The sequence below is a fragment of the Accipiter gentilis genome, chromosome 4 (assembly GCF_929443795.1).
Source record: "Accipiter gentilis chromosome 4, bAccGen1.1, whole genome shotgun sequence".
NCBI lineage: Eukaryota > Metazoa > Chordata > Aves > Accipitriformes > Accipitridae > Astur > Astur gentilis.
The window spans coordinates 25,324,319-25,349,781 of NC_064883.1; the positions used below are offsets into that span (position 1 = coordinate 25,324,319).

General features: G+C 39.8%; 1 protein-coding gene across 1 annotated transcript in view; it reads left to right on the top strand.

Annotated features, from left to right (window-relative positions):
- The first annotated feature begins 1,416 nt into the window (after nt 1-1,416).
- The window catches only part of STAM (signal transducing adaptor molecule), a 39,028-nt gene continuing 14,981 nt past the window's right edge, over nt 1,417-25,463 (top strand). Inside the window, exons 1-6 of the mRNA XM_049798541.1 lie at nt 1,417-1,593; nt 13,605-13,689; nt 21,262-21,337; nt 21,425-21,520; nt 22,074-22,220; nt 22,493-22,583. Coding sequence (XP_049654498.1) covers nt 1,554-1,593; nt 13,605-13,689; nt 21,262-21,337; nt 21,425-21,520; nt 22,074-22,220; nt 22,493-22,583 — 535 coding nt within the window. The 5' untranslated portion in view covers nt 1,417-1,553. The remainder of the gene's footprint in view (nt 1,594-13,604; nt 13,690-21,261; nt 21,338-21,424; nt 21,521-22,073; nt 22,221-22,492; nt 22,584-25,463) is intronic.

Consider the following 25,463-nt stretch of genomic DNA (forward strand, 5'->3'; position numbering starts at 1 on the left):
CCATATGTCTCTTGTGAACATAATGGGGGATGATGAATGGTGAGGAGGTAAAGCATCCTCTGAGAATATCTAGCAGATGTCATTGAGTTGAGGCAGAATCCAAAGAAAACACACAATTCCTTAAAAGTAGACAGTCCTAAGTAGTAGATGAATGCTGACCTGCATCAGCTGCTGAAAACAGTTGTTGTGGATAGGGAAAGAAGCAGAACTCAAGATCCTGGAAAAAATTTTAGTGAAATAAGGAAATACGCGGTGACTGTAAATCCCTGTGGGAAGAGGCTTGGTGTGTGGTTTTCATTTGATGTGTCAGAACTCTGCCTAATGCATGCAATCACATTCATTATTGAGCATGATCAGTGCTATTGATTGCAACTAGTGTTTCTGCACTGCAAACAGCAGTAGTATTTTTTTTATTTCTTGTTAGCACTCTTGTGATGTGCCTGTGTTGCTCTTTTAGATGTCTGCGACTCTTCCTTCACGTGTGTGCGTGTGCCCCTTTTTGCTTAATTTGCGATCCAACCAGTTCAGAGTAATTAAACACTACTAGAAGTCCTTAAGGATAATGACTTGATTTTTATGTGACAGCAGGAACAGGCAGAACGTGTCATATCCTATGAGTCAAATTGTTATCATGGGATACATCCCACTGAAGCCAGCAAGATACAGCTGTGCAAAGGTCATGGCACATATAGGCTCCTGTGAACAACTGATAGCTACTGATCTCAACAGGGTCTAAGCGTGGAGAAGTGGTCAGCCTCCCGTGCCGTGCTGTGAAAGGCACCATCATAAGCACCATCCTGCACCTTCACTGGCAGGCCACCTACTTCAGAAGCATGACGGCATTAACAATAAAAAGGCTCAGTCGGCCGGATCTATAGGGAAGCTCTGAAAATTTTCTATAGGGAGCGAGTGTTGTCTGGGCACGAAACCGACTCACCTCCTAACTCGGGAGGCACGAAAGAGCTCAGCAGAACTAAATAAAATAAACTCCCGCTTTGAGCCGCCCTACCGGCCCTAAGCTGCCTGGCCGGGGGCGGCGGGGCAGGCAGGGGCTGGCCCGCAGGGCAGCAGGGGCAGCGCCGGTCCCTCCGGCAGCCGGGCGGCAAGCGAGGGCAGGGCAGGGCAGGCGGGGCGCCCGCCCACCCACCTGCCGAGCCCGGCCGGGGCCGGCCACAGCTCGGGCCGCGGCCGCCCGCGGAAAGGGCCTGCGGGGCCTTCTCGCCCGCCGGACCCCGGGCCCCGCTCCCCGGGCGCTGCGCCGTCGCCGCCGCCTCGGGCCGGGCCGGGCCGGGCCGGATGCTGGAACCGGGACCGGGCCGCGGGGCCGCCGGCCGTCAGGCGGCGGCGGGGCCGGCCCCCGTTTCCCAGCATGCTGCGCGCGGGGGGGTGGCTCCCCGGCCCTGGGAGGAGGCGGTGGCGAAGGTACCCCGGGCGGGAGGAGGAGGAGGAGGAGGAGGAGCAGGAGCCGCCGCCGCCGCCGCTGAAGGCTTCTCGCTCCGCCGCCGCGCTGCCGGGAGGGGAGGGGTGGCCGCGCCGCGCCCCCGTGCCCCGCCATGCCGCTCTTCGCCACCAACCCCTTCGACCAGGATGTGGGTGAGTGGCTCCCGCGGCGCCCCGGCCCGGCCCGGCCCTCCGCCCCGGCCTCCCCCTGAGGTAACCCCGCGGCCGGCCCTCCCTCCGACCCCGCTCCCCACCCCCAACCCCCCCCCCCCAGCCCCCTCAGCCCTCTGCTGCTGGGCTCGCTGGCGACCGCCCGGCCTCGCGTGTGGCGGGGAGCCGGGCGCAGCGGCGGCGGCGGCCCGGGTGGGCCGGCGGTCACGGCGCGGCGGGGAGCGGCCTGGCCGGGGGCGCCCCTCGGCAGCGGTGGCTGCGGCCTGTTCGGTGACAGCGCGGGGGCGGCGGGGGCTGCTGCGCGCCCTGCCTGGCTTCCTGGGGCTGCGAGCGAGGCGGGCGAGCGGCGGGGTGCTTGTGGGAGACGAGCGGGCCTGCTTAGGAGAAGTAACGCTGCAGCATAGCAAAACAAGCAGTGAGAAATGCTTGTGCTGGAGCGTTGCTGAAAGGATGAAAAGTGAAAAAGCACCGTCTACAATTGCTTCGCAGACGGGCACGAGAAAATTGTCAAAGCGTTTTGTATTCGGTGCTTTAAAGTGAATTCCCGTGGGAGCTTTCTTTTTCGCTTTCAAGTGAAACTTGACGTGCTGCGATCAGGTTTCATCCTTACCTTGCTTGTTCCAAGGCCAAACTAGATGGAGAGGAAATGTCTGGCTTTTACTCGACAAAAACTGTGCTTAATGTTGATGTGCCCAAGCCGAAGGTAAAATAACACATAAGCAGTTGAAAATTCGTTTTGCACGTCTGATTTGTGATTGCGTAATACGGTTTGTTTCCTACCTGCTGCTGACGCCTGTTTTACTTTGAGTGATAAAAGCTTTGTCTGGGGAGCAGCATACTATGAAGGGGCTTTTTCTCATATTTGAGCAAGTACCTTCCACACCCACCCTAGATTATCTTCTTACAGCAGTATAACACTGTATACGTTTCTTGGAACTAATGTCTTTAGTAGCCTTATACTTGCGATACCTTTCAACTACAAATACATTGTTTCTTTCTTAATGTTTATCCCACTGAAGAAGACAGGGCTCCAGTTCTTCCAGCTCTTGGAAAAAGATCAACTCAAAACTGTTTGAAAAGTATGTAGCTTTCTGGGGGGGCAGGGAAGGGTTAGCGCGTAAACAAAGGACTGCAACACAAATTCTGTATATGTGTTGTCAGGAGTTCTTAGTCTGTTGTATCTTAATATAAAGCATAGCTCACTTTTCTTCCCATTTTGAACAGTTAAGAACACTTTTGTGCTGAAGACTGCCCTTCAATTTATAATTTTCTCAGTGGCAAAGTTGGTAATGACTTATTTTGAAAAGTAATAAATAATTTTCCCTAATTGTTTCGCTGTCTTCTAGTGTAATTGGCAGTTGAAAATGAGGAAGAGATTATTGCACTGCTTGCCAATTTTCCATGGACAATTAGAGGTTTGAAACATTGGTAATATTATCTGTGAGAATGACTTGAACTAATAAGATTAAAAAGTGATAGCTGAGGTTCTGGCAAATGTTCACTTGTCTACTTCCTAAAGCTGCTGTCTAGCAGTGAAGATCTGACTGCTTGAGTGGGTTTCTCTGGAGCTAAATCTGATAGATGTGCTTGTCAGCACTGTAAGTTTCATAATGCAGGGTAGTAGCACCCAGCTGTTGCTTCGGTGGGTTATTTGCCGTTTTCTAGGTGCAGAGGATGCCTTACCTACTGTGCTTGCCTAGTAGATATTTTTCAAAAGAATTGCGCTGCATAATGTATGAGCACGGGGAAATAACAACTCAGTCCCAAATTGTTCTTGGAAGAGCAGGTTAGTGGGCAATGGGTTAATTTTCACCAGTAAATACAGCCTCTTTCCATTGGCCCCTTTCATGGTGTCCTGGGGGAGACTGAAGGAGCAGCAGGCTGTTCAGTTGGTGGCAGCCTACCTTCAGGAGCCTTCTGCCTTTCTCCATCACTTAGCTGGATTTGTGCCAGGGAGATGGGAATGATGAAGTCTCCTGGAAAGTGTCCCTGGGCCCTTCTTCCCCGAGGCCCCTTGGGAATGTGCTATTATCTGGATGAACTTCTTGGCAAGCTTCGTAAGATAACATCAGCTGTAAAGTAAGCTCTCTTGTTGTCGGGAAAATTCCAAAAGTTGTCAAGCAGTAGTGTTATTTTTCAATTTTTTTTCCTCAGAATGAAAGCCGAGTGCTCTGCCTTTGTTCTTGCCCAGCAAGAAAGTTTTCTTTTGCAAATCAGATTCCTGAAGCAGGAGAGCAGTCAAAAGCTAGTCTTAATTTGCATGAATTTGGACATTAGTGTAGTTGTTAGTATTGCTGTGATAGCTGTGCATTCTCATCCACTAGACAGCTAGTCAGTACTGTGTAATAGTTGGAAATTATTTTGGAACAATTTAGGATCACGGATTGCAGAGAACACATCTGGAACTAAATTGTTTTCCATTGTTTTGAGGAGCATAAGTATCTAAGTTCAGAAGGAGAAATTTCCCAGTTTGTCTGGCCAGTCATCAGCATTTGGCTAGTCCTGTTAGCATGCTCTGGCTGTGAAGCCTGTTCATCTGTAATAGCTTGCCATTTAGTGTCAACTTTGTACAGAGATTTTGAGGGGTGCACTTCTTCTTTAGGTGTGGTTGGCAAAAGAATGTTGTTTAAGACTACTGTTAAACTAATAATATTAATGAATGCTTTAAGCTGCCCAGAGATTTGAGGAAGTAAGCCACTGTCATCCTCGAAGAGTCCAAATCTCTGGATGAAGCCCAGATGCTTTTTGTTTCCTGAACCTTCTTTTTACCATATTTAGGAATATTTCAACAGGAAGGGATGCTAATCATTGGTGACACAAGTTGGTGTGGATTTTCACAATCAGGTCTGGGAACCTTTGACAGTGTGTCCAAGTAAGGAACATCAATATTGGAATTTAACAAAAGAAAAAACCTTCAAAAGACTGGACTGCTGAGCTTATAATTAAGAGACTAATCTTCCATTTAAGGGGTTAGATTAATGGTGTTCTTATTAGTTTGATGGTAAGTCTGTTTGTGCCATATTTTACAACCCTAATCATAAAATTACTCCCAGAGAAATATGGTTTTATCTGTAAGTTTGATGCAGGCAAAATAATGGTGAAATGTGCTTTAAGAACCAAAAGACTGTCTGCTAATCTGTCATGACAGGCTAATTAGTAATGTAGCAGTGGCTAGGCAAGGTTTGGTGAAGAACTTAACTGCTGAAGCAGTTCTGAAGTGTCATTTAGATGTTATCTCTCAAATAAAATCTGTAACTCTGGACTTAATGTAGTGCATACTTTATTCTAAGTTGATGTCAAGCATTGTGAACTTAATCTATATTGTAAGAAGAGAACTGGAAGAACTTTTTACTCCCTGCTCTAAGCTTAATATTTCTGAAGTTTTATAGCTGCAATAAATACAGGTTCTGGTATGAGCTGTCATAAAATCACACATGATATTAAGAGGAGGTGTTTAAAAAACACGAGGGTTTTTTGTGTTATTTTTCTCCCTTGTGCCTTTGTCCCTTACTGTGCGTTTCTTGCATATGCTTTGAATGTTAGACTAGTTCTCAGCGTGGCTAGTGTAATTGTTTAATGTACCACAGGAGTGGGAAGAAAGAAAAGATGCAGGCTTACTATTTGCAGTAATAGGAAATTAAGCAGGTAGTTTAGTAATGTAGTAGAACTGTCAACCTGATGCGACTTGCAATGATTTTTGCCATGTTTTATTAACTATAGCAGTTATTGATCATTTTATGCTTACAACTCTTTAGATATTTAATAATACACATGAATTACATATGATTGTAGGTAAGTAGGAATGTTAAGGTACCACAGCTTATAGTTTGATGTATTGGAATGTAAGAAATGCTTTGACCATGATTCCCATGGTGCAGTTTCTTGTAATAAAATACTCTTGCTATTTAAACTCATTACTCTCTAGGTTTATCCCCTTGGTTAGTCAACATCCTCAAAACCATCCAATTACATGTCTCTCTGAGCTGGGCTTTTCTCTGTTTAGGCCAGGTTTGCCAAAAGTAGGGAAAATTGTTGCAGAGGAGATTCTTGACCCTAGGTAATTATGGAGGCTGCAGACTGTGAGTTACTTCTGGCTGCAGGGAAAGACGAATTAAAAGGATTGGTTCAGCTTGTCATGAGGCTGGCACTTTTTTGCCCAAGCTGACCTACTGCTTTCTCAGCGTCATTTTGGGGAGAAGTATATTAACTGTGAGCTAACAGGGAGGCTGAGTGAAAAATGTGTGGGAAAGGAGCTATAGCCACCCCCCTTTTCAGTTATTTATAAATGTTTATGAAAAACAAGAACTTCTCACTAAAGATACCTTTGGTGTATGTTCTCAGTGAAAAATGGCAACACTGACAGGATAAAAATGCGTGGAATACCCCTTCTGTATAATAGCCAGCAAACAAAATCTTTTTCAGTAAATAAAAGATTCATTCTGAAAATGAATCACCAGACTCAGTTGGGCTATTTGAAGCCAACATAGTGTGTTCCGTAGGCAAAGGAGTTTTTGTAGACTGTACTTTCCCAGTTAATTCTTTTTCTTTCCTCCTAGAGAAGAGCTGTCATTTTAAGTGCTTCCCCTCGTTTCAGATGCGACAGTGTGCATTACAATATCAAAATTCAGAGGGACCAAAGTAGATCTCCAACACGTAAAATCTGTTCCTCTAACTGATAACTTTTCATATCAAATATACAGTGTTATTTTTAAGTCTCTTGCTGATCTTCATTCTGAAATGCTGCTTCTACTGTGGCTTGGTTAGTAGGGCTCTGCAAATAGATCCTGGCACCATTTATTATTATAACATGCCTGTGATACACCTTGTTTACAGAGTAATCATCATCGTTCTCATGTATCTTGAATGTGCTCACCTTCCTCCTCTGTTGTAATACTTCTGGGTGAAAGGTAGTTCGAGTTCCATGGATTTGTTAGAGTTTGCCATAAGATGTCTAAACATCTAAATTATTTTTGCCCAGCTTGTCTTACTGTTTTCAGCATTGTCTTACCAGATCTTGAATCCTTTTATCTTCATACTGCTCCTTATTGAGTTGAGTGATGTCTATCTTGGCTAGGCTGCCTCATGCACGGTGGGATCCTACGTAGTCTTCTGAAAGACTTCTGAAAGAATGAGTTGAGGTGGCCTCATGCCAGCTCAGTCACCGCTGCTTGCTTTTGCCTTGGATCAGCTAGCAGTGCTTTCATGGGACACCTTCTACAAGTGCTCCCATAAGGACTTTTTAGGAATACTGTAAATGAGGATACAGTTAAACTGAAGAAATTGGTTAATGGCTTTGTTGAAGTTAATGGTTGAACAGGGAATTCTAGTTTCTTTCTATGGTGTCATTGCCTGTTAGAGGCTATTTTCAATCTTGTCTAAATGGAATCTTGTTGGACATATTTTTCTGTGCTGTTCTGATCATGATAGTGAAATGCAGAGTGGTTAATAGTAAATATTTGTTGTAGAATGGGGCAACAAATGTGTTCATTTTATTTGAAAGACAAAAAGAACAAAATTAATTACTTTTAACTTCGGTGTTGTAGAAGTAGAATGGTATGTAATCAGAATTTCTTGGCAAGTGACTGCAAAAAGAAAGAAAAATTTGCAATCAGTTTCAGTCTTTCAGGACTATTTAAACTAAATTTAAGAGATGAAGTAGTTACATTTATGTTTTTATAATGCTTTGGAATTCTAGTATTTGCATTTCTATACAGAGTGGGAAAGTTATTTATTTACCCTGGGGAAGAAAACAAGACTTTCAGTGGGAGACGGGGAGTAAAGGCTGAGAGGAGTTTTGAATTTTTTGTTAATTCTGTGGTGCTTACATTAATATCATGGATTTTTGAGGATTTTTTATTATGCTAGAAACTGGTTGTAATTTAGGCTGTGAGTGAAGACTTTCTTTAGCCATTCTTTTGAAGTCTTTCTGTAGCCATTCTTTTCTTTGTAACTTCAGTTACTAAGAACTTCAGTATTTTATTTGAGATGTGCATCTGGGGAAATGGAATTATGTTCATTAATGTAGTAAGAGCAAATACCAACTAGAATGGTTATAAACCTTAGTTTGCTAGGATATTCTGATAGTTTTTACTCATTTGTTTTACCTGCTTCAAATTATGTACATTTTAAGTGTTGGGTTTGGGGGTATTTTGATCTGTTTTGTTATTTCTTGAAATTCTAGCTAGTTTTAACATCTTTGAGACTTTGTAGCAGAAAAATAGCTCAGTCCTAAGATTGGTTTTTTTTTTTAATAAAAAAATAAAAATCTAAAGCTTAGGAAGCTCAAGCCTGCCAAAACTTCCCTCTCAAAATGTTGTTAGCAATGGGTAGTCTTTAAGTTTGTTACCCTAAGAAATGTATCATGCTATTCACTGCAGTATCCCAGCATTGATGAGAACATTTACTTTTGCAAAATTCTAGTAAGCTGGTAAAATGCTATTGTTAAGTTGCAGAACTAAGGCAGAGAAATCAAGTCACTAGCATCTATTTGCATGGAAAATCTGCAGCAATATTTATATTTCTCTTACCAGCACCTAAACAGTCAACCACTAAGTTTGGCAGTGGCTTTTTTCAGCATTATTCTTCTAATAGTACTTTATAAATCTGGTCATAGATTTCTTTTAGGAAAATTATGAATTATTAGGAAATTATTATTTTTTCTTCTGAGAAAAGTTTGCGTCTTCTGTCCTAAAATGATCAACTGCAGTTGTATTTTGTATGTAATAGGGAACTTCAAATAGAATCACAGTGCAGATATTTTTGTTTTGGATATAATTTTGAAACAATGCACAAAACCAGAGAAGAAAACAATTTTATCGATGCTCCAATCTTTTTCAGGTTTGTGTAAATTGGAGGGAAATGGGACCTCACCAAAATTAACAAACTTTACAATACAAGGAGAGGATGGTTTATTTAGGTATCCCAAAAAAGCCCATGCAAAAGCTGGTGTACTTTCACCACAACCAAGTATAGGTAAGGTAACTCATGTATTTAGATCTTTCTGGCCTGGCTTCTGATCAAAAGGTATAATATTGTTTCCTGGGTTTTTGGTACTGTATTTCAGTGAGACTAGACAGCATGTATATTGAGGAATGGTGTTTTCTTTAGAAGGCAGATGATGTTCAGGTTTGTATAAATTTTATTCAGAGGCTTAGTTGGAAAAAAAAAAAAAAGAGAGACATGTTTGGAAGTATGAATTCAGCATCAGATATTTCATTTGAAGGAGGTCATGTTCTAGAACTTATTGAGAAATTTTGAAGATACAGACACAGATGAGATTTCTATCAGGAGATGCATTTTGCTTCAGAGCACTTTCTGAATTATTTGTTTTGTATGTGGTTTATGATTACGTTTGTGTGGTTGAAGCACCATTTCTGACTTGGGAGTTACGAAGCTGTAAATGGTTGGTTGCTGAAAGGTGTGTTGTGAGGAAGTACAACTAACGCTTACCTTATTCTTTTTTATGTTTTCCTAGGCATCTGCTTTTTTAGGTATAATAAGATATTAGAGACTGAATGTTGGGCAAGATGGAATTGGTCTGGCTCGGTATGATTGGTGTTATGAGTACAGAAGCAGTATAAAGGGAGAAGCCTAGTGATCCCACACTCTGTGCCTTGCAAAGTGGGTGAAAAATGTGATATATTGGTTTTGTGTGTCTTGCTTTTGTTTTAGGAATTAAATAAATTGTTGAAGTTATTTATAAAGGTATTCTCAATTTGTGCAGAATCGTTGTTATTGTTGTTGTCCAAAGAAGCCATAGTCCTAAGTATTCTTTTCGACTGAAACTATGGTGCTTACCACTTTGCATGTCTGTCTTTGTGGAATTAATGGTAAGAAAATAATTTTAAATAACTCCTAGAAAATTAAAGGTGAAAGTTGAAAACCTGTAATGGAAAAAAAAAAAAAAAAGTGGTCCTAAAATTTAAAACCCACTAATTACAATCTGAGGCAATGCAAGATATTATAGTCTTGCACTGGTTAAATTTCCTACATTAACTTGTAGGCCTTGCTTGCACTAGGAAAACAATACCTTGAATTTGAGTGATAGAGCTTTATGGGAGAGCGCTGTTTTGGAAAACTAGAGACAAAGTTCAATCATGTATACATCTGTGTCACATAGTCCTATTTTCCTTTGTGTTTGACACAGCATTAATAAGTTTTAAAGAACACAGATTTCATGAAGGAGCTAGCACTGTCTTTAAAAGTTGTTTTAGTGAAGTCCGAAATGTTATCTGATCCTGGCTTGGCATTCACTAAGTTGAATAAGATTTTGTAGCAATGATGAGGTGGAGGGATAGGGTCTGAAGTAAACGTTAATATTGCTGTGGCAGAGTTATTTTTGATTAGAGATGGAAGATGAAGAATATTTCTAGTTTAAGTTATCTTCTATATCCTGTGCTAACCTATCCAAAGACTTTAAATACAAATGTCTGCTTTTCCCTCTCTGTTGGAGTCCATGTTGGTACTAAGATAGAGGCTGATAGTGACATGTCAGCTGTACCTGAAGGCTGGTCGGGTGCCAGCTATTAGTCAGGGTAAGCAAATACTGAATGTATATTAAGGTTTTTTTGGCTGTGAATGTGTGCCTCACATTAGAAGAGGGAGGTTTCATGGATTTTAAGTGATAGTAGTGCAAGTAATTTAACTTAAGTAGCTTTAAGTCATAATTTTGTCTATAAAACACTGATGCAACACAGGAATTTTGTCAAAGCATCTTTGTTGCTCCTGTTCCAGAGTGGTGAAAGGTGATAGTCACTTGCTAATGCTCTGACAGAGTTAGCGGCCTTTTTTGTGGATAGTGTCAGATAGTGTACTGCTAACATTTACAGTATGCCATTAACTTTTAACTGCCATTTTTTAAAACAGAATTTAACTAAAAGTCTAGAGGCAAAATGTTTTTTTTCATGTCTTACAATTAATTTTATTATCCAAGGGAATTAATGGATGCTTGTTACTACAGAAGACGGAAAGTACACAATGAAACTGGGTTTCAGACTGAAATTTAGTAAGAAACTATCTAGTGTTTGTTGGTGGAGAAAATATCCTGACTAACAAGGGGGGGAAGGTGTTGCAAGCAAATGGCAGTTTTTATGCAGGACTAAGTTCAACTTCCAAGAAGGAGTGTAGCTGTGATAGAAAACTTATAATTGTACGTGTGGAAAAATTTGCAAAATATTCTTACTGAGAATTAAAATGAAGGTTGTAATTGGTGTGGTTGATATGGATCAGGGATTTCATCAGTCACCATCTTATTTTTAGTTTTAGCCAGACTATTTAAATTAGCATAAAAGACCATTCATTATTTTTAAACCTTAAGCATGCACTATTTTACTTTTTTGTTTGTAAAAGACATAACCAATTGCTATGCCATTTCTCTCTGATGACATTGTGAGGAAAGAAGGATGAATTGTTGCCAAAAGTGTAGATGACTGTTATGTAAAATAATGGAAAAGGTCGAAGTTTGTTCCATTGGGTTTCTCAGCTCTGACTGCTGAAGGGTGTGCTAACTGAAATACAGCATTAGGCATGAGCGAGCAGCGTGGGTTTGTGAGGCTGCATGTGAGCTCTGAGCTTGGTGGGAACTTAAGGCTCTGGAAAGCACTGTGCAGACACACTTTGACTGGAGCTGGTCCAGCTCCAGAAGAACTGGCAATGAACAGAAACAGTGGAGTCCTGGAACTAACCTGCCTCCATGTGGTCTGTTTTGTGTGTCTCTGGACTGTGCTAATCAGGTGTTTTCAGTTTTGGGAATGTTGTGTAGGCACACCTTCAGCTCGGGTGCAACTCCACTTAGGCTCCATGTTTCAAAAAAGCAGTTACAATGCCTCAGACTTGAGGCAGGCTTTTGTAGCAGTATAGGTGCTGTGCTCATGGCCTATGATTACAGAAGGTTGTCTTGGCCTGTGATGGCTCTGTGCAAGGCATTCAGTTTAGGTGTCTTACCATGTGTGGCACAAGTATGCTGCCTACAGATGACTGAGAGTTGGCTGTATTAAAGTGATAAGTAACAAGCAGGAAAAGCATAATGCATGGTTCTGCTATGGGGTTTTACTTGCCTTCCCCCCCCCCCCCCCCCCCCCCCATCTCATTTGCTTGTATTTTTCAAGTATCCTCAACTAAAACCCAAAAATTCTGGGGTAATGAAACAATGTTTATTGATATAAGCAGAGTACAGTCTCATTGCTCTGTTGTCATGTTTTGGCATTTTTTAACTGGCATGCTGAGTGGATTCTGCCATTATGGTGTTCTTCTCAATTTTTGCTTCACAGTTGACATGTTTCCTTTATGAGCAAGATTTAAAAATCAAGAATTTCTCTGATTGTTAGCTATACTAGTCCTAAGGATGATTTGGAACAATACTAGATGAAAGAAAAATAAAGTGGTTGGTTGATCAGCTGGTATATCTTAGTGCTAGATGCTAGCATGATGTCTACCCAGAATTTTTCATATTTTAGTTGATTATGACCGCTTTTTGTAATCAAATAAGTTTTCTGCTTCAGTTTAGAGAGAAGAGGCAGTGCTCCTTTACTTTACCTGAGAGAACATTATGGAATTGTAACTAACTTCCATTTAGGATTTCCCTATACTGCTTTCCTGTTTTCTTTGCATCAGGCAGTACAACTGATGTGTTATCATTCTAGTTCTATATGGCAGTGTTTGATTATTTTTTTTTTCCCTCAGAAATACTTTGAGAGCACATAACCATAGAGCTTTGCTTTTCTGCATTTTGGTTCTGAATTAAGAAACTAATTAACTGTAACCCGACTTCAATTTGTAGGACAGAGAAACTCAATTCATAAAGACAAGCCATCAACTTTGGGATGAATAATTCATTGTAGTATATGGAGATTAAATGTTTTGCTTTGTCTTTCTTTTCTTTGCAGTCTTGCAAATGATAATATGGATAATGAATCTTTCCTGGCATATAAGTTTTTATAGAAAACCTTTGCTTCCTTTCATAAAACTAAGTAGTCTGAGACATTCTCCGAGGGATGGTGTCCATTGCTGAGGTGTATTTTGTGTTTTGTAGATTGAGGTGAATATTAGATGAAGCAGGGATAGGAAACAAAGTTTGTGTACTATTCTGTGCCCATTCCCTTTCTGTTTGGTGAATAATGGAACTGCTTGTGCATTCCCTTGTGCTCTACAGCCCTGATCTGATCTATCAGTGTTTAGATAATCTGCCATTCATCTGCAGTGTAAGGCTCAGTTTCCATTAACACTTTTATTTATTGCTATCCTTTGTGTACCTAAGCTTTTCTGGGGGAGAAATAGGGAGGGAGTATCTATTTTTTTTTTTTTTTTTTTTTTTTTCTGAAGTGGAATCAATTTCTTCTCCACCTGCATTCTCTATTTCTTCACTCTTCAGCAGGGACTCTTGTCCTAATTCAAAAGATTTGGAAGAAAGAGTCCCAATGGCTTCTATCAGATTAGCTTTGGTTTAGCAGTCTCTATAGCTGAAAAGAGATGGTGGAATATATCATCCAAAGCAGAGGTGAGAATGGGGAGATAAAAGTTAGTGATTATTAATGAATTGTTGAATTCTTCTTGCTGAGTTGTAATACATAGAAAGGAAGTGCAAGACACAGCAGTTTAGTGTCTGAGGAAGTGGTAAATGCAGTTGTATCTGACTGCAAACAGTGAACTAATGCTTTGGGTATTCATATCGTATTAACTTCACAGTTCAAAATAGAAAAAAAAATCTGCTGGTAGCTGTCATATTCTGGGTATATCTTTATTATGTGGGAAAACAACCCCAAAACATATATTTGCTTATGAGTTTAAATTCATGGCTGCAAGTGAACATTCAAAAATTAAAAAGAATTAGGGATCACAGTTTTAATATATGAATTTATTAAATATAGGGAATTGTCATACATTTAGCAATATACAAAGAGATAATACTGCAACACTTTTGTTGACAATTTTGTTAAATTCTTTTATCTTTTTTTTTTAAAATTTGTATTTTGATTTACTTATACTTTATTCATCAGAGAAAGCAACCAGTGAGATGAACACTGCAGAGGACTGGGGCCTGATCTTAGACATCTGTGATAAAGTTGGGCAGTCACGCACAGGGTAAGTGACTTCAGAAATTTCCTCCCCAAACTTTGTTAATTTTTGTTATTGCAGTCTTAGATAAGAGGAATGAAATTTTTGTTATCTTGTATAGACTTTTGCAACAGCTCCATTTAACTTAAGTTTATTACAAGTAAAAGAAAAATGTATGCATTTTCTGCTCAAATATTTTGCAATTCTTCCTTTGGAGATACTAGCTGACCTGTTAAAATTAGGACTTGTGTACAGCAGCTTTTCACCAATGTAACAGAATAAATAAACTGGTATGTTTTAGCAGTGTCACTGTAAACCCAGAAGACTTCGTGAGGTATTTTTCTTAGAGTATCATAATCTAGGTTGGAAGTGACTTTCAGAGGTCATTTAGTCCAACTCCCCAGCCCGAAACATGTCTAATTAGATCAGGTTGCTCAGGACCGTGTCAAGTCTTGAATGTCTCCAAGGTCAGAGTTTCCACAACCTCTATGGGCAGTATGTTTCAGTATTTAACTACCCTCACAGTAAGTAAGTAAATAAATAAATAATCCTGCAATCTGATTACAATTTGCCCTGTTCCAACTTGTCTGTTACATCTTGTCCTGTGCCTGTGCAGCTCTTTTAAGAAAGAGTCTGGCTGTGTCTTCTGTGTATTCTCTGATTAATTAGTTGTAGAAAGAGTAAGGTCCCCTTTTAGTCCACTCTTCTCAAAACTGAAAACCGCTCTCCATCTCTCCTTGTACGTGTCTCTCCTCTGACCATCCTGGGAGCCCTCCATTGGACTTAGTGCAGTGCATCAATATCCTTTTTGCACAGGGGAGCCCTAAACTCGGCAAAGTACTCCAGTTGCAGTCTTACAAGAGCAGAATGGAGGGGAAGGATCACTTACCTCCCTGGCCCTGTTGGCTGTGCTGACCACTTGTTTGACCCAGAATGCGGTTGGTTGTCTTTGCTGCCAGGCTGCACTGCTGAGACCTGTCACCCAGTAGGACCTGCAGATCCTTTCCTGTGGAGCTGCTTTTTAGGTTGTCAGCTCCTGGCCTTTGCTGGTGCAGACCATCTGAAATGCAATACCTTGCCCTTGCTCTTGCTGAACTTGACTAAGTTGCAGTCTGCCCATTTCTCCAGCCTGTCCAGGTCCCTCTGAATAGTAGCCGTGCCCTCCAGTGTATTGATTGCTCCCTGCCAATTTGCTGTTGTCAGTAAAGTTGCTGAGCGTGCACTGCCTCCCATCATTCAGGTTATTAGTGATGACATCTAGCAGTGTTGGTCCCAGCAGAGATCCCTGAGGGACCCCACTAGTTGCTGCCCACTAGCTGGAATTTGTACCACTGGTGACAACTCTTTCAGCTTAGGAGGCCAGCCCATTTTCCACCCACCTTATCCTTTTATCCAGCCCATATTTCACCAGTTGAGTGATAAGGTGCTTCAACTGTATGTCGAATCTTTGCTAAAACCAAGGTATAAAGCATCTGCTGCCTTTCCCTTGTCTTCACCACGAGACCACCAGTGTCTTTGTCACAGAAAGCAACGAGGTTCTGTTTCTTCCCTTTGTTTTGAGAAGCTATTCCCTGATATCCGGGCTTTGATAAATGTACATTTTGAAAATGTGTTATTAAATTAAACACATCTTAATATGGGCTGCTAATGCTTCCATTATTGAGTCTTTACCGAGCGCTCTCATAGAATTGTATGCGTGGACTTATTTTTTGGACATGAGAAATTAAAGTATAATTTGAGTGAGCAAATAAAAAATAGTTTAAAGACATTATTTTGGTGTATCTATAGTGTTTATATTCAGTGTAGTATTAGACTTTGGAAATATTTTAAATACATCTTCTCCAAGCATTCCCTGTAACAATTCAGGTAAGGAATAGCCTCAAAAAGAGAGTTTTGCCATTGCTGCTGTTTAGTGGAAGTCTTCTCTGAGAACAACTTGGATTGCCTTGTAAAACTGTAGGAAACAGTATGAGATGCCAGACAGCAAATTTCCACTTGGGACTTTTGTTTCAAAGGACAGGTTTGCAAATAAGCTTATTCTTTGAGATTAGAGATGGTCTCTAGAGGAGTACTTATAAATAGCATGGCATATTGTCATGACACAGACTGGACAGACCAGGGAGTCACGTTTAATTCGAAATGCCCTTGGGCTAAATTAAGGTGAAACGACACCAAACGATCAGTTAAAGATTTTATTCATGACAGAAGCAAACTGAACTGGGGAGACATGGTAGTAGGTGGCAGGGTTTCTTACAACAGGAATTGGTATAAGACTACTCCTGTAAACTGTGTAACCATATACATCAATTCAGGGAATAAGAAGATCCCTCCCATTGAGTCAGGAGGTTCAGAGCAGACCCCCTTGCTTTCCAGACTCCTCCTCAGAGAAGGGTCTAGGGGTGGCTGGATCTACTCTTAGTCTCAGACTTGGTCAACGCTTTATATCTTGAAATGGATGAGGTGTAGGGATTGTGGAAAAGGAAAAGGAAAGAGAGAAGAAGACAGAGAGAGAAAAAGGAAGAGAGAAAGATTTCACCGGTCCTGGGTCCAGCATTGGTTCAGTCAGCTGAGGGGTCCAGTCTGGGTGGGCTTGCACACCCGGGGCTTCAGTTTGTGTCCTTTTATCATCCTTGCCTCTCCTTCGGGCAGGCACCCGAACTCCTCAGGTTAATAAACAGTTTGTGAGTCTTTGGGCTTGGGGGTAGTTTGGGGAGTAACTTCTCCTTCCTTGCAGATGTGACCATTGTTTGATCGTTGTATCAGAACAGGGAGCTTCGCACCCTCCAGCACGCCCTCCCTCTCCTGTTGCTGATGTCTGAGCTGGTGGGCTTTTCACCTTGGCTCCTTGCTGCGCAGGGTTTGTCTTTAAGCAGAACTTGCCCCACCACAATGTTTGAGACATTAACTCTTTCAGTCTCTCACACATATTGAGACTTTTGTGCTGTGGTGTGTAACTGTAGTTAAAATAACAGCTGTCAGGTTGTTAATAATGTTTTATATTAGTCTGTATGTGTAAAACTGCTTCTTGTGCATGTTGATGCTGAGCCTGTATCAATAACTATATTATCAAGGCTTCAGTATTCTATTTAATCACTGAAAGCATTTCCACAGGCAAGATTTAGTCTCACAGCAACCTAGCCTGAACAGTGCTCAAATGTACGTAGCTGCAAGAGACAGCTGCTTGGCATCTTCTGAATTTCTCTGGGACAGCTAGAATTTCTGTTATGATTTATGGTTTTTGTTTGTTTGCTTTTGGTTTTTTTTGTGTTTGTGGTTTTGGGTGGGTTTTTTTGTTTTTGTTTTTTGTTTTTAATAAAACAGTGGTTTTATCCTGGCTGTGACTTTAATCTTTGTATATTTACCCTGCTTGTAATAGGCTGCCAGCTGACTCACTGCTTAAATTCAGATTCTGTTAAAACTTGCTGATAGTGGGTTTTCTTTGTTTTGATGGATTATGTCATGCCATAGCAAGGTAAAGCAAGATAAAAGTTCCCCATTAAGAGGTTTAAATCAGATATGCTACATTGTTTGAAATTCTCATGCAGTTTGTTTCTGTGGCAAGGATGCTGGTCTTCTTAACTGGGATCTGCTTTAATCTTTTAACCAATTCTGGTCCAATACAAACTGTTACTATTCTTGGCAGAAATTTAGATTATAAAATCTCTGATTTATGGGTTTTCGTTGTACCAGTCTGTAAGCTCCATTGCATGCCTGCAGCATTTTAGATGTAGATCATCTTACACCTGAAGCCACAGTAGACTAGAAGGACTGTTCCTTATTAAGTGGCAGTTTTTTGTCCCACAGTGTTACGTGGCACATTGTCTCAATTAAGTCTGCCAACAAATTGTTTGTATTCAGACTAATTGTTGGAAACCTTTTATGCTACAAAGGTGCTACATTTTCTCTTAAGATAAATTAGCTACGATTCAGGAACAGAATTGCTACTGTTAATTTTTACATTGCAATACCATGGTTACAGAGAATCACCAATGGCTAAAAATTTTACCTTTCTTCCCTTAATCCAACCAACTAAAACAGGTTTTAGCAAGTTAGAATTCCACTGAATCTCTCTGACTAGTCTCTCTTTTTTTTTTTTTTTTGTGAATTTCAAAATCTAATTTATTAGAGTTGATGCCAGAATTTTCATAGAAAACACTGGAAAGACAGTAAATTCAGTAATACTTTTAGTAACATGCCTGTTTACAATAGCATATCTAAAGTATTGCCATATGTAAGGTGGAATTGACTTGATACTTCCTGCATGTTTTGCATACCAGCCTCTTAAGATGATCTAAAATTTGTCTACGAGACAATCAACACATTTTTTTTAATCTCTGAATTTGTTTTAGGAACTCTTACGGCTCAACAGTTGCATATTACATTGTTTGCACCCCTTTTTTGGGGAATATTGGTAGTTCAGTGAGCAAGTTGCCTTTTCAACATGGAAACATGAATAAAACAAAGATTTTGCCATTAGAGGCAATCTTTTTTGCTGTTTTTATACAGCATTATTGAAAACTTGTTTATTTTAGAAACTTTTTATCATATTTGACTGGCATTTTAAATCATCTGACTACAGGAAAGGTATAGATTTTTGCATAGTGTTGGTTTTCTGCAATGAAAATACTTACACAACTGAATCTATAGTTTATCAGCTCTGAGTAAAATAACTTTATAAAATTTGAATGATGTATTAAGCAGAATAAAAGGGAAAATTAAAGGCCACATGTGGTATATTTTAGCATGAAGCACCCCCCTTCCTCAGTCAGTTCAGTGCTATCCAGTTCCTAATTCTAATTCTGTTTGCATTTGGCTTTGAGATGGCTGTACCTTTTGTATTAACTTAATGACACATATCAGTCTTTACATCTGAAACTATCACAACTTCAGTTTTTCTCCAGAAAAGTTACTTAATAAAAATGACAGCTGAAAAAAAAATTAAGTCAGTGACTGGGAGAATGCACCAATGGTTGAGAAAATAGAAATGTTCATTGCAGCACTCTCTATTGGGGGTGGCTATTGAAAAATTGTCATTGAGAAATGGTTTGTCTACATTGCTGCTTGCCTGACTTTGTCCTGATTCCTTATGGATTAATCACTGCCTCAGTGAGTCAGTATTCTGGTAAGCTGATTCTTCTTTGGTTGTTTTTGTGCCTGTTCATACAAGAGAGAACAGTAAAATTGCTTTCTTGATAGTCTTCCAAACCACCTTATATATATATTTTTTTCCCCTCAAGTTACCCAATCTCAATAGCATTTTACATAGTCATCGCAGTGTATGTCTAACAGGCTGACCAGGAAGCTCTTTGACTAACTTATTTCTAAAGGAGCAAGGAGGAAAATTGAGTCAGCTGTGTAGTCTTGACAAGCCCCACAGTCAGCTACCTTAGACTGTACATCTGTACATGAATAATAAATTCCTGAAAATATATGAAATGTTTTATGCAAGTAGTATTTTAGCTTCCAATTGCTGTTAATTTTGTCTTTGTTAAATAAAATATGATACTTTTTTTTTTACTCTCTAAAACTGAAATTTATTGTGAATGTTTTCTGGATATACTAGTATATAATACCATAGCTTCAATTGTATCTTGCCCTATTTTCCCTCTACTGATTTTTCTTCCCACTTACTGTGCTGCCTCTGAAATTTTGATTGTAGAATCATTGGAGCAGAACTGCGGCCCAATATTTGTATAGCACAGTCTGGAGAGATGCCTAATAAATAGAGAGAATTCTGTTCTCATGGGGCGTGTGCCTTCCTTCTGATTTCTGCATGGTGCTTCTCATAATTTACAAACTAAATTGTATGATGAATTAATTTGAAGTAAAAATAAGGATTACAGTTCTGTCTAGAATAAGGATTCTTGGTCTGTGTGACTAAACATTGGTAATCCTGGATTTATTTTTTGGTGTAGGTGTAATCAAAAGATTTTTTTAAACATTTGAGCTTGTTGAAACATTAACACACAAATATTGATTGTTTCTGTTAAATATATGAGCAAGTAGATTTTTAAAAATTTTTTTTAAGGCATATTTATGAATTACTGAGGGGTTTCTTGTGGGGTTTGTTTTTTTGGTGTTTTGTTTTTGGGTTTGGGTTTTTTTTGGTTTTTTTTTTCCTTTTCAAAATTGTTCTTGACACATGTGGAAGTTCATTTGGCTTGAGGCTTTCTTGTTACTTTATTACTTTTTAATAAGACTTTGGATTCCTCAATAAAAAAATTTTAGGCTAATGGTCCTGTTCCTGAACTGCTAAGCTCTTGATCCTGCACCCTGCCTTTATAAATACTGGCTTAACTATTAATGGACATGCACTTTTTTGTGCTTGTGCTCATATCACATTGATAGTCCTACTCATAAATTAATAGTTAAAAAAAAGCAGTTATTTCTGAAACTTTTAGCATGTATTCTTTCTCAATTAAAGTGAACATATGAGAAGTCTTGGATAATTAAAAGATAAAAGGCAGTGCTTGCCTTATAGCCTTCATTTGTAATAATTGGTTATATGAAGGTATACACTGAGTGATATGTAGTCTTGCTGTGTGACAGCATTTTCTATAATTAGTACTACTAAACATGAGGTGGACATTTCTGTAAAATGTAGACACTGCCAAATATAGTATAGCCAAGCAGTGGTGTAACTTATACCTAAGTTTCATGTTAGTTCTTGGATATCAGTTCAATAGAAAAATAATTTTGCTTCCAAAAAAAAAAAAAAAAAAAAAAAGTTACTATAAATACTCTAGAAATGCATAAAATCTCTTAGTTTAAATTTACCTTCTCTTTTCTTCTTTCCATATTCGCCCTCTTTCAAGGTTATCTTTTCAGGGCTATTCAACAGATAATGCTTGTACGCCCATGATAATTTCTACCTACCCCAGCCTTGCTCAGCCTTCCACCATGTTTAAAAACAGAACAAAATAACAGAAAGTCACACAGATTTTAATATGCAAAACTGTGTCTGAAACTCCTGTTCAAATTCTTCCTTAAATTTCCTTTTCATATTATTTCTATCTACCACAGCATAAGTAAAACTTGAATTCTGTATTTAATTGTTTTGAAACTTTGATATAGGATGTCTAAAAATTTTTTAGCACTTGTTGGTTCATTGCATATCTTCTTTATAAATGTTATTTGGTAGATTCAAAGAGATCCTGAGGAATGTAGTGGTGGTAATGTAAAAAAAAAAAAGTAGCAAAAGGGTGTTGGTAATCAGTATTTAAGCAAATGTTGTTACGTATGTATGTGAAATACAGAGGAGTAGGTGCGTGGACTACAGAGAATTACAGTTCTCTACTTGTAAGGGATTTTGTGCATTTCTGGAGTATTTACAGTAATCTCTAACTACAAAGGTAATGTAACTTACTGGGAGGTTTTGATAACTAAGCAAGCTAGCAATCCTACAGATAGAAGTGGCTACAACTGTTAATGGTGTTAATTTTTTTTTTTTTTTCGATGTTGCACTTATAAGCTACTAAATAATTTACTGAATGTGTTTAGGAGAGCTTGCTGTCTGTTAGCATTGTCATGCATTGTCATGTGTGCAATAGGAAATGTTCATTCCATTACATTTTTTTAAAATCTATCTTGTGTTTTTAGGCCTAAGGACTGTCTCCGTTCTATTATGAAGAGAGTGAACCATAAAGATCCCCATGTTGCTATGCAAGCATTAACAGTAGGTTCTTTTTAATATAGTGCTTTTCCTTCCTGAAAAGTTATATTGCAAAAAATCTTCTCTGAGTTTTACTCTTTCTTTCTTTAGCTTCTAGGAGCATGTGTTTCAAACTGTGGTAAAATCTTTCATTTAGAAGTCTGTTCAAGAGATTTTGCCAGTGAAGTAAGCAATGTGTTGAATAAGGTAATGTATTGCATTGATTTATACAATTCATAGAAAAGTGAAATCAGACAGAGAATTGAGGTAATCTGAAAGTGGAATGGAATCTACTTTTGGAAGACTGGAAATCTGGTGGCAGGGGGAAGGATACAAGATTACTGGGAAGACTGTGGCTGTGAGAAAGAACTTCCTGAATGCCATTTCACACTAGAGTTACTTATGTATTCTGTTTGGGGGAGGTGGGGTGTCGTGTGTTAATTTACAAATGTACAAATTCATTTTCACGTTAAATTACAGCAATGAAACACTAAATACAGAGGTAGGCAAATGGAGATAATACAGGGCTTTTATATAACCTTGTTATACTTTATTTTGGGTCTAGTACCTATTGTACTAGTACAAATGAAATGCTGGTATACTATTCTCTCTTTCTAATAAAAATATCCCTCACTCATACACTTGACTTAAAAATAAAGTGTCTATATAGTTTATATCGACAGTAACATGAAATTATTTTAAATTAAGGAATTAAGAACAGATTCCTACGTTATTTAACTAGTTTTGACTGTTCTTGCAGGGTCATCCAAAAGTTTGTGAAAAGCTGAAAGCCCTTATGGTAGAATGGACTGATGAATTCAAGAATGACCCACAGCTTAGTTTAATATCTGCTATGATAAAAAATCTTAAGGAGCAAGGAGTTACTTTTCCAGCTATTGGTTCACAGGTATATGAAATTTTGCGGTTGTTCTTAAAGGGTAAAACAAATTCTTGTTATCCTCGGTTCTGTATTTTACAGTTGTAGTTTTGAATTCTATAATATATTTGGCAAACAAAGTGAAATCTCTCTTGTCTTAATAAAACATTCCTTTGAGGGGTGAAATGCTCTGCTTTACTTTAGATTTTTATATTGCAGATGAATACAAATCAAAATGGTGAGCTTAATGAATTGTCAGTTTCTTGTTGATTTCATTTTTTACATCTTTCACTTTTGGCTAGGCTGCTGAACAGGCAAAAGCAAGTCCCGCTCTAGTTGCCAAAGATCCTGGTACAGCAGCCAACAAAAAGGAAGAGGAGGATTTAGCTAAAGGTGAGTGCGTTTACTTGCTGACCTGATGAATATATTGGTAAATATCAAATAAAGCAGGAACAAATGCTTTTCTTCCTTCCTCTATGTGAATAGTATATTGTGGTTATGATTACTATTCCTTTCTTTTTGTACCATTCCTGAAGGGTTAGAAATTAAAACTATTCTTTGGGTAAAAAATGTGAAAAATTGCTGATTTTTACTTTTTTTCCCTTGCCAAATGGAAACAACACTCTAAAAAATCTGCAAAATCTTATGTTAAGGACATGCTCCACTATGGAAATGTTTGATACAAGTACTGCAGTTGGATTTTCCCTCTTCCTGGAGCAAGTGAAGCACGTTCATTTGCAATTTAAACATTTGTTGGAGGGAGAAAATAAGGATTGTAGTATAAGTTGTACGTGAAGTATTTTGAGTATACTACTTTAAACTTTTATTCTTTTGAATACTGCTTCTGTAGTATACTTTAGGTCTTTGATTGCTGTAAGCCTGAGTGACTGTTAAATATCTTGCTGCAGTCCCAGTGAACAAAACTAGGATGGTTTCTTCTGATTTACTGTTATACTAAAGCATATTTAAAGGTCATTTAATGATCCTATACCAGACATGTGAAGAGTTATTCTTGGAGTGGTTTGATTTTTATGGTCTAGACACTGTTTTTTGAGGTGAAACTTCAGCAATGTAAAGGCATCAAATGTTAGCCCTTGTATGTAGTATGGCTTTGGGCTTAAAGTTGTAACTGGCTATTCACTATAAAAGTGAAGTTCTTGCACTAGTAGTTGGTGGATGTTGGCAGTTTCTCATCTTTGATAGAATTTTTTTTGTTTATCCATTTTCTATTATAACATTGATTTATTTAAATCGCCATTAGCCCATCTGTATATGTTATTAATGGTTTCTTCAACAGTTGACCCCACAAAGTCTACTTCTAAAGGGATCTGTGTCTCAAAGGTTCATATTCTGCATGGATTCTCTAAAGTTCTCTTGTTTTTTGTGTCAGCTCTGTCCCTTCTTAAACATGATCATTCTTTTCACAAACTTGGAGGAGTTTAATATGAGTGAAATCTTTCTGCTCAGTCAAGTTTTAATTGAAAATGACCAAGAAATGTAAAATTATTCAAGGAATGATAGGGGGATGTATTGGGTTTGTGTGGTAAGGTTTTGGGGGGGGGGGGGGGGGAGGGGGGCAGGGCAGCAGAGCAGGGTGGAGATTACAGGGGTGGCTTCAGTGAGAAGCTGCTGGAAGCTTCCACTGTGTCCAACAGAGCCCATACCAGCCGGCTCTAAGACGGACCTGCCGCCGGCCAAGGCCAAGACCATCAGCGATAGTGGTAGCGCCTCTGGGATAACATATTTAAGAAGGAAAAAAAGTTGTGGGGTACACAGAAACAGCAGCCAGAGAGAGGATTGAGAATATGTGAGAGAAACAACCCTGCAGACCCCAAGGTCAGTGAAGGAGGGGGAGGAGGTGCTCCAGGCACTGGAGCAGACATTCCCCTGCAGCCTGTGGTGGGGAAGACCATGGTGAGGCAGGCTGTTCCCCTTCAGCCCAGGGAGGTCCCTGGTGGAGCAGATATCCACCTGCAGCCCGGTGAGGACCCCACGCTGGAGCAGGTGGATGCCCGAAGGAGGCTGTGACCCCATGGGAAACCCACGCTGGAGCAGGCTCCTGGCAAGACCTGTGGATCTGTGGAAAGAGGAGCCCACACTGGAGCAGGTTTTCTGGCAGGACTTGTGACCCCGTGGGGGACCCACGCTGGAGCAGTGTGCTCCTGAAGGACTGCACGCTGTGGAAGGGCCCCATGCTGGAGCAGTTCGTGAAGAACTGCAGCCCATGGGAAGGACCCACGTTGGAGAAGTTAATGGAGGACTGTCTCCCATGGGAAGGACCCCACGCTGGAGCAGCGAAAGAGTGTGATGAGTCCTGCCCCTGAAGAGGATGAAGTGGCAGAGATAACATGTGATGAACTGAACGTGAACCCCATTCCCCGTCCCCCTGCACTGCTGGGGGGTAGGTGGAGAATTCAGGAGTGAAGTTGTGCCTGAGAAGAAGGGAGGGGTGGAGGGATGGTGTTCTGAGGTTTGGTTTTATTTCTCATTGCCCTACTCTGGTTGGTTGGTAATAAATTGAGTTAATTTTCCCCAAGTTGAGTCTGTTTTGCCCATGACGGTAATTGGTGAGTGATCTGTCCTGTCCTTATCTCGACTCACAAGCCCTTTGTTATATTTTGTCTCCCCCGTCCAGCTGAGGAGAGGGGAGTGATAGAATGGCTTTGCTGGGCACCTGGCATCCAGCCAGGGTCAACCCGCCACAGGGGAGAAAAGGAATGGACAAAATTTTGCTTGTCTAAGCAAAAATATTTCTCTTAATTATGAATTAAGGAGGCACTTTTTTACTGTGAGAGTGACTGAGCACTGGCACAGGTTGCCCAGGGAGGTTGTGGAGTCTCCATCCTTGGAGATATTCAAAACTGTCTAGACATAGTCCTGGGCAGCCAGCTCTAGGTGACCCCACTTGTATAGGGGATTGGACAAGATGACCTCCAGAGGGGTCTTCCAACCTCCACCAATCTGTGCGATTCTCTGATTCTGTGAATCCAGGCTAAAGACTCCTGATCTAGCAGAGAAACAGTGTGAACCTGAACAGCTGTATCTTTTTAATGTTTCAAGCGATCTGGAAAAGTTCAACATCATGTATATGCTAGTAAGAACATAAATACTTTACATCAGTTCAAGGTAATAACAATAATATAATAATAAACAATGCATGACTTCACTGAGTTATCCTGTTTGTGCTTAAGTGCTATTTATTCATCCTGTCTGTGTTGAAAGCCTCAGTAAATCTATGGGCAGAATTGTGCTCTCTAGTTGTAAAACATCTTT